The sequence below is a fragment of the Caloenas nicobarica genome, chromosome 3 (assembly GCF_036013445.1).
Source record: "Caloenas nicobarica isolate bCalNic1 chromosome 3, bCalNic1.hap1, whole genome shotgun sequence".
Taxonomy (NCBI): domain Eukaryota; kingdom Metazoa; phylum Chordata; class Aves; order Columbiformes; family Columbidae; genus Caloenas; species Caloenas nicobarica.
Window position 1 is genome coordinate 27,690,663 of NC_088247.1, and position 14,196 is coordinate 27,704,858.

A 14,196-nucleotide genomic window follows, 5' to 3' on the forward strand; every position below is an offset into this window, starting at 1 on the left:
AAAAAAAAAAAGTGGAGCAGGCAGTTGTGTTTCACAGCTCTGAGGTATTAATCACATTTACTTAACCATTGGTCTTTTGACCCACCATATTTCTATTATATTCAAATGTTCACAATGAGAATAAACATCAAAAGAAAACGGAGCATAAACTCTAGCTGGTAATTTGATATAAGACCCCCCAAAAGCCAAAGTTCTGCTTAAAAAGCACAAAAGAACTAGCAAAGTCAGCTGCAAAAGTACGTCTTATCCCCCCGGTTAGCAATGCCCTGGCGGCAGCTCCCGTGCAGACCTCGAACCATTTCCCAGACGGAAGCAGCAGGCAGTAAATGAAGCATCTCGGTCAGTCGGCGAACTGCCGAGGGTTCAGTCATTCACTGAAAGGCCTGTTGGAGGGATCCCAACACACCACGTAAGGCCGAGCTGCCTGCAGCCTCGAAACGTGTGAACACGTGGAACAGCCGCGTAAAGAGCAGGAGTTGGTTTCTACCTCCAACATGGGAGGTTCAATCTTCACTAGTAAAAATTTTGGCACTATTCTTGGGCAAGGTCAAAGGTGAGAATTAAGTAATTACATTTAAATCAAAAGTATTTGTTAATTAAAATTTTGCTTCAGTTAATAAATGTTTAATATTTTTTCCTCAGTCCTATTCTATATTTTTCTCCTTGTCTGTTATTACATTTTCTAGGCATTTATTTTAAAATTAAGTCTCATTAAAACTTATGCATAAAATATTAAAACATCCTTCCATCTTACTGAAACAAACAATCAGTATAATTTCTGAGGGCAATATTTCAGTTAAACTTCACAAAATTCATAAGCAATGTGAAAACTCATTTGAATAGTTTATTACATTCTTGATTTGGTATAAATAAAACTGTTAGGTTCTATTGCTTTCATGCCTGTCATACAACTCCAGTATTCACTGCTGCAATAAATTAGGTCTTATAAACAACAAAACATCATAAAACAAACTCAAGAGATGCTGTAAATATGGAACAAAAAGGAAATTATCTAGTGCAAGCTTTTTGAGTGTAAACCCCTTGACACATGTCATAACCAGCCAGTTAATAATTGCTTTGTAAATTGTTGTAAATCTGAAATGAAGCACGGGGATAAAACTAACAAACAAGTCATAAAGAACATTTGCTACTTGTTTGGAGTGATTATTGCCGCTGCCAACAAAGTTCAAAATCTTGTAACAAAGAACCTGTTTTTATATTAATATTTCCTCCAGTGTAGCTATTATACTTGTGCTGGAAAATACATATAATCCTTATAAATAAATAATGTGTCACACAAAATCTATGCTTGTGCAGATGTTCAATATTTACAACAGCATCATGCCACAAATTTTAAGGCTGCTCTCTTCATACACTTTGCTCTCTCCCTTATTCACCCAGAACAGATTTTCTCAGGCTGGGCAGAACGTGTAGAGGGCACGGGAACAGGGTTCCCAGAATGGAGAGGACACACAAAGCCAACTTTAAACAGGAACCTTTTATAGAAACAAATCCAAGTTTGGCCAAGTCATGAACAACTGTAAATAGGGTTATCCAAAGGACAGATACTGGCAATCTTTGTAGTTGGCCCTGTTACCATTTTCAGCTATAGCACTCCTGATTTTTCAGGAACCTAGAACTTAACTATAATTTTTCATTCAGTGTTACAGCTTGGCAGATCCTCACCATCAACTTGCAGCCAAAATGTCATTCCACGTTATGTTGCCAGCATTATGACACTGACCTAATTTGTCCCCCATATTGTATGCTCAGCACAGAGTCAGAAATCACAGAAAAAAATGCCTTCTTGTCTCACAGTTCTTTCCCAGCATTTAAAATAGTATTTTGTTAAATGTGTTCCCAAATTGGAAGCATAATGGGTGATGAAAAGGGAGAATCAGAAAGATAGCGTTAACTTGTTTAAAAAGTAGCTTATTTAAGGGCACTCATTTGGCGCCAATAAACTTTATTACTGAAAACAAATATCCACCTGTTTATTTTTAATAATTTAAAGTTACTCATTTTGTATTCTTAAAAAGAAGTCTAGTTGTTCCAAAAAATTTGAGCATTTTAAATACTGTACTTAAATACTGTACATGTAATGTATTCTCTCCCGCCAAGAAGACCCAAATAAAATGTTTAAGTTCTGTTATGCAAATATACATGTGCCTCATCTGAACATCTCTTATCTTGGCTTTGTATCACTTGTAACAAAAAGGCATTCCTTGATGCTTTCCGTTACTGCTGAGAGATATGGGCAGTTATTGTACCTCATTTTTAATCACAAATAAAAATGAGCTCCCATAATATTTTTTTTTCTTAAGGAATGCAAGTCCTGAACATTTTTAGAGTTTTAAATCATCTCAGGATAGACCTCAGATGATAATTCATGTAATTCTACTACTACGCAAAATGACCTTTACTTTGTATTTAGTATGCATATGCTTAAATTCTAGGGAAAATTTCAAGTATGGAAATATCATGGAATATAGTATAAAGGTGAAGAAAATCAATTTCAAAGAGTTTGATGCAAAATCAATAGACTAAAAGGTAAATATCATCAGAAAGTGATATATTTAATGTAAATCAAACTGCAAACGTTCCCAGCTTTAGCATATGTTTCTGTGCTCTCCTAGCTGACTGAGGACTGTTAAATTGTGGTCTGAATCATGACTGGCTGGCTGAGCAGAAATGTCTGAGGAATGTTTTGCTCATGCTCTTTGTTCCATAAGAAATTCATTAACCTCATTAGCAAGATATTTAGATAAATCCCTACTTACGTAGAAAATTGTTTTTATAGACTAAATATTCAAAAATCTTGAAAGTGTACTCACATACTAATGATGAATTTCTGCAACAAGAAAAAAAAAGTAATCCACCCTTCTCTTCAAAAACCAAGAAAGGAAAGCAAAAAACAATGACAAATGGAAAATCTAGAAATTAAATCTAGAAAGTATGTCAGGGGATCAACTGTGACAATTAATGGCCTATTTGGAATCTTCCCAAGATGAAAGAATGAAATACAAATGTTCAGCAGAACTTTATTTTGTTGTCTCCTTGAGCTAACGGTGCTTAAAGAAGACACAAATTCAATGCAGGAAAATCCCAACCAGTCACAGAAGAATGCTATAAGTTACTTACGGGAACAAGGAATTTTTTTATTTCTTCCAAGGCATGACTCATACGAGAATACGCCTCCCCAGGTGGAGCAAACACTTCAATTAATACATGAAGCTCATCACTCAAGTGCGCGTATTTGGCTTCTCCACTTTTCCTTAGTTCTTCCTCCTGTGAAAAAAGGGTGCGGTTCTTTTTAGAACTTGGAATCTACTAATTTTGCATTGATTTAGCATTTACAGAGAACATGACAAAAGGACATAATATAAGCAGACTTCTAAACCCTTTGAGAAATAAAAGTCTAGTACAAGCCACTTAAAGATTTAAAAATCAATTTTGAGTGTCTGAATGATAAAACCAGCATAATTATCATCTACAACAGATTTTAATCAGCACACTGAAAAAATTCTAAATGCTCTAGAAGCGTGTCCTGAAATATTAAATCCATAATGGAAAAGCTGTATTAATCAGTCTGAATCTTAGCTATTCACAAAAAAATAACATATACATCCATTTAACCATTTTGGAACACTTTAACAAATGCTATTGTTTATTAAAGTCTTTAAGCTATTTAATGAATATCTGCACGCTGTATATTTTAGATTTATCTTGCCAATCTTTGGGTCCCAGTTTTCCAGCTATAAAATAAGCCTAATAATCCTACTTTATGTTAGTTAATGTTCTGAAACATCAACCCACTTTCTTACACAAGGCTTTGAGACAGCGAATGTAAATTGTAACACACATTCATAGTAGCTAACTCTGCATAAAAAGCAAAGATATAAAATAGTGATGATGTTAATGGCATTGGCTATGACAACATAATGAAAAATGTATGTCATTACTGCACAAGATAGCAATAAGTAATGCTGAAGGAATGATGAGTTGAAAACTCAGTCTTCAAAAATATTTTGAGAAATATAATTTTGAAGAAAATATGTATGTATATCCACATTTTATAGATTGAAAACATCTAGAAAAAGCAGCAAACTAATTTGCCTAAAATTGGGTAAGAAGTTATACCTTTTTTTTAGTAAATACTAAAGTAATACTTTATGAACATTAGAGGTCTACTTTATGAACATAAGAGATTTAAGACATAAAAATTGTAACAATAGATTACAATTCTCATTTAGTTAGCGTATTTAATTCTGCATTCATTTATTTTAGCCTTGCTTAACTTACACCATTGCTTGGCACCAAAAATATTTGCATGATGATATGCTTCAAACAATACACATTCAGTTCTTTTCATGGAGAGTAGAAGATCTAGCACCAAGGATTTTCTGATCTCATACAGAATACACAATGGTTACATCCTTTGGCTCCAGAGCCCTAGATCAGACTCCATGATAACTCAATGTTTTGCAAACACTGATAAAAACATAACTTGGTAAATGTGATCCATTATTTGATTTTAAACAGTTGAAAATTGATATAATTGTTTTCAACTAAAAACTAAAACTTAAGCAGCACAGATGGTATAATATTTTTATCTTTACAGTTAAGACATCTTTGGCATTTTAGCTTATTGCTGAAATCTCATTGAAATGTCCATAAGAACCGGTGCATAATATAACAGTCTATCATGAGATGTTACAGTACTTTTCAGGGAGAAACAAACAAACAAACAAACAAACAAAACCCAATCAACCAGCCAAACGAACCCAAAATCCAAAATCCACATTTCATTACAGCTTCTGGATTAAATTGACATAAAGTATTTCAACAGAATTAAGTTTTAATAGTTATAAAGAAACATCCTAGCAATTGCTGAAAGTTTCTTACATATTGCTTTTTAAAGATTCTTAGAGAAAACACCAGAAAGCCCCAAAAGTTGTCAGGAGAAGACTAACAACAATCTTTGTAAAAAATATAAACTGGATCTTTATTTTCAAATGTAGAAAAAGTAAAAAATAATGTTTTGCTCATTATTTTGGGGAGGATTTTGCACAGCTAAGACATCAGTAACATGATTTTCTAACACAGACCAGTCTTACAGAAAATTCGGTATATACTTCTATGGTAACAATGGTAACGTTATTTCTCTTTTATTTTCTAAAAAAACTCAGGAATTCTTAAAACACATCATTTAATAACCTTCCTCCCAGGTTCAGCACATCCTTTCTGTCACTACTCAGCAGTAATTTCTATAGCTGTTACAAACAGCAGGCTGGGGCCGTGAGATCCTCAACATTTCTTTCTGAGGATATCTAATGATATTTTTTCTCATGAAATGCATGGGGTTAAAGACTGAATTTTCACACAGTACCTCTTCCCACAACAGGGTAAAAAGTCAGAAAAATGCTTCTTTTATTGCAAGTGTGTGTACTGATAGAAACTCAAATCACTTCAGGAAAAATACGTAAGAGTGAGAATTCATAGACCACACGAGCACTGCACCAAGCTTTGCTTCCCGAAGCTAGTGAACAGGACTGAATGTTTTAGGACTGAATGTAGCCTTACATTTAATTGTATGTCAGATATCAGGCATTTAACAAGCAAAACAACAAACATAAATCACACCGTTGAAGAGACACTCCCCAGTATGGAAGGTTACACCTACTGGCAGGTAATACAGCTTTCCAAGCACAGTACAGATGAACAGGCTCTCCTGGGAGCACGTGAAGTTGGACAACACCATTGTAGAATCATAGAATAGCTTGGGTTGGACCTTTAAAGGTCACCTAGTCCAACCCTCCTGCAATGAGCACGGACATCTTCAGCTAGATCAGGTTGCTCAGAGCCCCATCCAGCCTGGCCTTGGATGTCAACAGGGATGGGGCATCTCCCACCTCTCTGGGCAACCTGCACCAGTGTTTCACCACCCTTGTAAAAATTTTTTTCCTTTAGTTTAAAACCATTCTTTTAGTTTTACTCCTTTAGTTTAAAACCATTACCCCTTGTCCTGTTGCAACAGGCCCTGCAAAAAAAGTCTGTTTCCATCTTTCTCATAGGCTCCTTTTAAGTACTGAAAGGCCACAATAAGGTCTCCCCGGAGCCTTCTCTTCTCCAGGCTGAACCACAACTCTCTCAGCCTGTCCTCACAGGAGAGGTGTTCCATCCCTTGTAAGTCTTCATTAGCCAGCAGCACAGCCCAACTGCACAGCAAAATGGTCAGAGCTGTGGACCCAACATCCACACTACTTACATTTAGGATTATAGCACTACCCCTTCTCTAGCATTTCAGTGAGTTTTTCTTCCTGCTAATTGTAGCCTGGTTGCACAAACTGAGTTCCCATTAGAAGTCAGAGAGCCTTCCTGGAGCCCAGCTTTGGTTTAGTTTTGTAGGAGAGGGGCCCAGTCCACTCCCTGAGGTCTGCTCACTGTTAGTAATGGCCCAGTCATTGGGAATGACCAGAAGGCTTTCCTCTAAACTCCGATTCTGATGCAAACTAAAGCACTAATGGATAAACACTCCATGTAGTACTGGTAAGGACCGAGACTGATTATCAGACTTTCTAGCATCAGTTACACGAAGGCAAAATGAGTGAGATAATCATAAATCTATCTTATATGGTGTTATTTATAAGGTTGTCTGGGTGCTGTCGGACTTGCAAGACTCTGCACTTCTAAAAGTCTCTAATGCACCAGTCCAATTATTAATAGCTACGAACTTCAGATGTTTCTCATCTAATTCTGCCTTGATCACCTGTGAGGTCCAGCTATTCCCCATGGTGCCCTCTGTAACTTTTGTCAGATTCTCAGAGCTTTTCATGTTCTACAGTTGTAACTGCTTAAGCCTACTCACGTAGACATGAACTGAATTGCAGTGAAAGACAATGTACATTGAAAGCCTGATGGATTCACTGTAGAGAACTACTCTGAAAACAAGCAAAATGCAGTTAAGTCTTAGGCATTGGATCTTAGGAAAACAAAACAAAACAAAACAAAACAACACAATGAACCTGGGACCTGATCAGTTCTGATTTACAGAATGAATGGAATAGATTCCCTGGGCTTCTGGTTCAGTGATGGCAATCATCCTTAGTACTGATCCTCAGGTTAATAACATGGTTCTTATTTACTGCATGATGATTAACTCCACCGCAGGTTGAGCACAGCTGAGGAAACACACACACACCACCCTCCAGAGACAACAGTCCCCTTGTCCTGATCCTCTTACCCTCCCTTCTGCAGGCCAATTCCTTCCATCTCTCAAGACTGATGGTACTATACTCTATATCTAAACCCAGCTCCCCTCACACTCTGTGCTTCAGGCTTCCTTCAGCCTCACCTGCCGCTTCACAGTGTGTCCGTCACACGGTGCTGAAGTCCACCTGCCCTTAACCTGATGCATGGCTCTGTAACCCACTCTCTCATAAAAGAGAACAGATATTTTGAAACACCTGCTGTGTTTTATATTTTACAGTTGACCATAGCAGGGAAAATGAATTATAAAGTCTAAAGCAGAAATCTGAGGAGCACTGACCTCTGCAAAAGTGAAGTGTGTGAGAGATAAGAACATAAAGGACAAGAAAAATTATGAATTATCTCTGGATGAGAAAGCAGCCTTACAATTTTAAAAGGATGTGTTCCGGCAGAGAATAGATTTCTGGCCAGAACCCTGACCAAAATGCTTGAATAAAATTACTGGAAGGAACCTGAAGGAACAAATGGAGTCCACATAGCAAAAAAAAAAAAACAAAAACAAAACCAAAACCAAAATACAAAACATGATCTAGATTGATGAAAAAAAAGTGTCCTAAAAAACCTGAAATAACAGAATATCCAAGAATAATAAAAGAGAAACCTTCATCAGGAATTCTGTACATCTCAGAGATAAATTTCACCAATACAACACACGGAACTTCCTATAATGTAACAAATACAGCTATGAAAAGAAATGGGTACTTGAAGAACAATATGAGAATTGCAGTGGATTATATATCTTTCAAGAATTTGCAAACAGAAACATAGCACAGAGACGAGACAAAGATGATAATCACAGTGCTGTTCCTACAGAGGCATTATTCATAAGATCAGTGGACAATGCTACAGAAGAAAATTAATGAGCATGCAGCTTGACAAATGCAAACCTATTAATTTTTAATCTGGACATAAATGCAAAAACCAAGGTGTTGTCTGAGACACTGATTGTAGTAAAAGTAACAAGTGAACTATATGGTAACAATTAAATCAGAAGATATAATTTCTCAGTGGTGCCTGGTTTGGGGGTTAGAAAGCTTTCAGGTCCTAGGTCCCAGGAAGAAATAGTGTTAACGGAGAAAGAGAGACCAAAACCAACCACGGAACAACTGCAGAATGGATGAGAAGGAATGGGGCAGTTCTCGGCAGAGCGCAGAGCAAAGCTAAAAGAGCCTAGCTATCCCTTGACTCTGGTTTGTAGAGAAGTTATTCTCACTTCAGGAAGAAGAATAAAGAAGATGAAGATGATGAGTACATGAGAAGAGCTCACACAGCAGAGCTAAGAGACTGGGTGTACTCCACTCTCTTTAAAACACCTGCAGTCAGCTACAGAGATCCCATAATGCAATACAAGCATGTAAACATAATGTTGCTTACAACAGATGAAATTTTTGGAGATATAGATGACAACAATTATTTTTCTATACTTGTTGCATCATCAAAATTCTTGCAGTTACTTTGGTGAAACGAAGAAGAGAATTGTGTACATTCAGTACTGCCTTTGGCAAACAGACCCTTCAGTTCAAGGGTTCTTTATTTCCTAATGTTTTTTATAATGAAACACAACACCATCTTAATGGCAAAGAGGTACAAAGTTGTACCTAGGTCATGTTTTTGTTTAGACAGGTGAGAGGGAAGACAAAGACAAATCACTAGAAGAATGTGATGACAATGCAACCATTGCATCACTATTGAAAGAGCCTGAATGCCTGGGATGAATGTTAGATTAACAAAAATATAAATTCTGTGAAAAGAAATAAATGTTTAGGAGAAAGGGTAACACATGAAAGTGGTATGTGCCAAACCTGAGGTTACAGCCAGTGACTACTGTGACCAATAACTAGTGATCTATCTGCCAGAAAGCTGATAGTGCGGAGACAGAGTTGGTAAACCTACAAATGTTCCTACACTTGCACAAATCTAAGCAAAAGATAAAACATCATAGGCAAGAATCATCTCGTCATTAGACAACTGCTGCTAGAACTAAACAAGCCAAAGATGTTCAATGAATATAAACAACTAATTTCAATAAAAAGTTTGAAAAGCTCATGCAGGAAATTAAAGAACCTTAAGAAAAGCACAATTGCCATACCTAAAGATGCTTCCTAAAAAATATTACCTTCATCTTTAAACTTATGATCACAACCAGGGAACACTGCATTCAGGGTGCATTCAGAATTAGCATGAAGACTGACTTAATTAATGAGAGTACAAAATGTCATGTTTTTATTTAGGAGAGGCTAATTACCAATTTGTTGCATCCAAGTTACAAAGTAGGCTGTTTGAACTCCCACCAAGCTCTTACACTCTTACTATGGGGAAAAAAATATACCTTATATGAAGTGTACTATTTTTTTTTTCTCTTAATGTAATTGTAAATGTCTAGTCAAAGAATCATTAGTGGTCTAGTTCCATATTAACAGTTGCAGCTCAAATTACATGCAGGTAAAATGACATATACACAAACTTTCTAGTCTCTGAGCTTTCCCTGGTGTTATGCTCACCCTTGCACTGTCCTGTGGGGTCCTAAGGTTAATGGCTTTGTCTGGGTGTGGGGGGCACTGCTGTGAGTTGGCATCATCTTGAGTCCTTTGCTACAAGATGTACAACACTGATGGTGATAGTTTCTTCCTCCTCTCTCCAGGAAGCACTTGGGGTATTTTTTAGGTTGTAAACATGCTACATAAACTGCTCTTTTCCCACCATTCTGCAACACCATTTTCAATCCAAATTCACTATATATGCTAAGTTTTACACATGCTGTACACTTTTTCTTTGTTCTCTTTGTTACTCACGAAGTGATTTTAACCCGTGCTCATTTACGGTCAGTAAATGACCTTGATGTCAATTCCCTGTTTACATCCCCAGAGCCTTCCTTATCATCTCATGCTCCTGCTTTCAAAGTCTCCACTTCCATCCCATCCCTGTGCTCCCCTATGCTGCATTTTTGTTCTAGGGCCATAGCAGTACCCTCTATATAGAATAACGACTACCTATCACTATCTGTCAGTTACAAACATACTACAAATCTAGGCAAAAGCTGAACCAACACAGGTAAGAAGAAGCCAACCATTAGGCAACTGCTGCCAGAAGTGCAGAAGCTCAAAGGGAGCTGGGGGCAGATGAGAGCAAGTCTGGAAGGGCCAAGCCCTTTTGAGAGTGTGGGAGATATTAGAAAGATTATTTCTACCATAGGGAAAATTCTGGAGGGAAAATTCCGTATCTAAGCTATTTTACATACAAGCAGAATGAAAAACTTATGTTTCCAAAGAGTGAACCAGCAGAGGGCTAATGTGTGCACTTACCTTTGACTATGAAGGAAACTGAAGCTTCATTTTGGGAATTAATTTATTTGTATATTTAAACCCAATTTCATGATGAAAACTCTAAGTACACACTTAAAGGTAACTACTTGCTTAACCACCCATTTGATGAAGGATGCCTTTCCAAATACCAGCCTAGAGAATAAATCCACTGAAGCATGTAGGCATTACTTCAGTGCCTAATTGCTATTCTAGGTGCCTACATAAAGAGATTTCCAAGCCTTCCTCGATCTAACTGCATAATCTATACACTAACTTACAGCTGCAAAATAACTTAGTGCCCAGGATTTAGGCATGACTATGACCCTAAGCCCTAGGTTGTGGCCATATATATTCTTGTTCAATAGCTTCCTAGCCCTGAAACCTATAGAAGCCAGACTCGTCCACAGTAATACTTCTCAGACACAGAAGTGTCTGACCAGCAGTGCCACAGTACAGTGAAGGAGACTGGATACTTATTGAAGGTTTAAGCTTCTCTGGGATTCATAAAGTAGCGAGGGACTAAATAAGATAAAAGTTCTGAATACAACTGTACTGAATAAAAGAGTGGTACTGCTGCCCTTTTCCTTAATGAGGTAGCAGCTGTAGTGCTCATCAAGTTACATGTTATAAAAGTGTCCATTTTAGGTAAGTTGCTACATAAATCCTACAAGAACTATTTGGGGACATACTGTGTTAAACTATTCATAAGTGATCTAGAAAATGAGCTGAACAGTAATAAAAATTCTCCAGTGATAAAAACCAGCTCTGTGTGTACTATGAAAGGCTCTAGATAATGTTATTTCAGGAGTAAGATCTTAGAGGCTTTACATTCCATTCTGCAGAAAGAATTTGTTTAGTGTCCAACCGCAATTAGAAGGACATCCACTATTAGGTATTTTAAAGAAAGGAAGAAAAATGAAACATCAAACACAAGCCACTGCAAAACCTGTACTATTACCCCACCTTCAATACTGAAGACCATTCCGGTGCCCCAATTTAAAAAAAGTATTAGAGCCAAAAAAGATAGAGATGAAAGGATGATTTAAGGATGGAATATTTCCATATGAGAACCTGAATGCGAATGTCTTGGCAATCTTGTTGTTCCTGCAGTTCAGGATGTCCTGAGACAACTAATTCTTGGAAGACCTCTCAACTTCCACTAGTTCTTGTGTTCTTACCCAAGCTTTTAGTCCTGCAGCTTGCAGGAGCTGCAGAATGAGCCAGTTCTTATGTTACTCTGTCTCACTGGGAACTGTAAATGCACAGAATCATAGAAATATTTAGATTGGAAAAGACCCTTAAGTTCATTGAGTTCAGCAGTTAACCCAACACTGCCAAGTCCAACACTAAACCATGTCCCTAAGCACCTCATCTATGCATCTTTTAAACACCTCCAGGGATGATGACTCAACCTGACAACCCTTTCCATAATTTTTTTTTTCCTAACATCCAACCTTAACCTCCCCTGGCGCAACTTGAGGCCATTTCCTCTCGTCCTGTCGCTTGTTGCTCGGGAGAAGAGACCAACACCCTCTATGCTACAACCTCCTTTCAGGTAGCTGTAGACAGCAATATGGTCTCCCCTCAGCCTCCTTTTCTCCAGGCTAAACAGCCCCAGCTCCCTCAGCTGCTCCTTGCAAGACTTGTGCTCCAGGTCCCTCACCAGCTTCATTGCCCTTCTCTGAACTGGCTCCAGCACATCAACGTCTTTCTGGCAGTGAGGGGCCCAGAACTGAACACAGGATTTGAGGTGCAGCCTCACCAGTGCCGGGGACAGGGGGACGATCACTTCCCTCATCCTGCTGGCCACACTGTTTCTGATAGAAGCCAGGATGCTGTTGGCCTTTTTGGCCACCTGGGCACACTGCTGGCTCACATTCAGCCAACATCTAGCAGGGCGTGACATGTTATATACATACAGAATAAAACAACAGGAAAATCTGATGTGTTTTTGTCCTGTGGTATTTGTAATTGCTTGCTGAAGTGTTAGGTGCATCTTTTTTATAAACAACATGTATAACATAGACATGTACCCTTAAGGCAGTCATGTGTTAAATATGGAACTCACATCTAACAGCGTTTCTCCTTAGGCCACATATTTTGTCTAAAAGATCCTGTTACTACTTAGTATTCAAATGAGTTCAATTACAAGTGCTTCATCTACAAAGCCAGGCAACACTTCAGCCGCTCTGATTGCTCGTTATAATCAGAGCTGAGAGAGTGCGGAAGAGAGAGTTCTACAGCTACTTTCGGCTGCAAAGTCAGGAATCACGACTGCTGCAAGACACGTGAAGAAGCCCTGGGGTGGCTGCCTCCCCCAACCCTCCCATGCAGTGGGACTTCTTGAAGGATCACGCTGTTGTGTCTCCAACCAACCCTTTGAAGTTCAACTGGGAAGCCCGTGCAAGTGTAAAGTTTAAAAGCTAGATTGGATCACCCCATCTAACTCCTCATCGCTTTTTCTAGCGAGTCTCCACCATTGAGCAGGTATCCATGTTAATGATTTGTACCCTGCAATGCAATGGTACCCATGATGCGGGAAAGGTCCTTCCTTCAGCACTTGGGATAAGGGAAGGTACTTCTCCCTCATGGCCATATTGGCCTAGGCAGGGGAATGGGGATGGTATGGCTTCCAGCAGTTTGAAGACCTGGCTGATAAGCTGTATTTAAAAGTTAATTTTCTTGCAACTGGGCTGATTGCCAATAATTATTTCCTAAAGGCTGTCCCTTGATTAACCACAACATTGCAAACAAAAGCAGCTAATGGATTTGAGGATCCTACCACCAAATATAGAAAGATACCACTGTTATCTCTATCCCCTTGATTCTCAAGCAGTGATGTGGAAACCACACTGGTGGAGGGAAGCCACGCTGGTGGAGGCAAATTGAACCCTGGGGAATGAAAAAGGGAAAAGAAACTCATAAATAATTGGCAAACACTGTAGCTCTAATGGCATTTACACAGACTAAAACGTTTCAATATCTGAAATTACTTTAAAAATGCACTATTATCTTCTGAAAAAGTATTTGAAATAACAGAAAAATCAAATATCTGAAAAACCAACCAAGTGTGTCACTTTTTCACAAACATATCCTTTTTCTGAGCTAGAATTTTAACATCTCACAAATGAGACATTTCATCTTACATGTGACAGTCACACATGACTTTGCAGGTTGCACTTGCTTTTTCTTTCCTTGTAAAATCAGGTGTTGCATAATGAGAAAGAAAAGAACATGCATTTCAATGGCAAAATTATTTTTTCCTCTATCCAGAAAATCTAACTACTCACATCATATTCATTTAGACAAATTTTACTGAGAGTGCAAGTTCTTGGAAGATTTCTTACAAAAGTGTCAGAAGTAGTTAACAGATGAGTATGTTACAGAAACACTGCATATATCATGATTTTATCTCTGACAGATTTACTGAATGCAAATAAAATTGCTTGCAAATAGTTTCTTGGTCATCTCAGCTATGATAGTGATTTGCTCTGCAAAGATGGAAGAACACATTTTCTAATCTTCTCATAATGGAAAACTCTAAGGATATTAGTCCAATATAAGTTGTAAATGAGTCTGACTAAAAACCCTGAATTTTTTAATGAGTAGTGATTATAGCAATTCT

General features: G+C 37.9%; 1 protein-coding gene across 2 annotated transcripts in view; it reads right to left on the bottom strand.

Annotated features, from left to right (window-relative positions):
- Positions 1–14,196, bottom strand: part of KHDRBS2 (KH RNA binding domain containing, signal transduction associated 2) — a 347,124-nt gene that overhangs the window by 150,849 nt on the left and 182,079 nt on the right. For both annotated transcript variants that reach the window (XM_065631960.1, XM_065631961.1), the window contains exon 4: positions 3,142–3,288. In XM_065631960.1, coding sequence (XP_065488032.1) covers positions 3,142–3,288 — 147 coding nt within the window. The remainder of the gene's footprint in view (positions 1–3,141; positions 3,289–14,196) is intronic.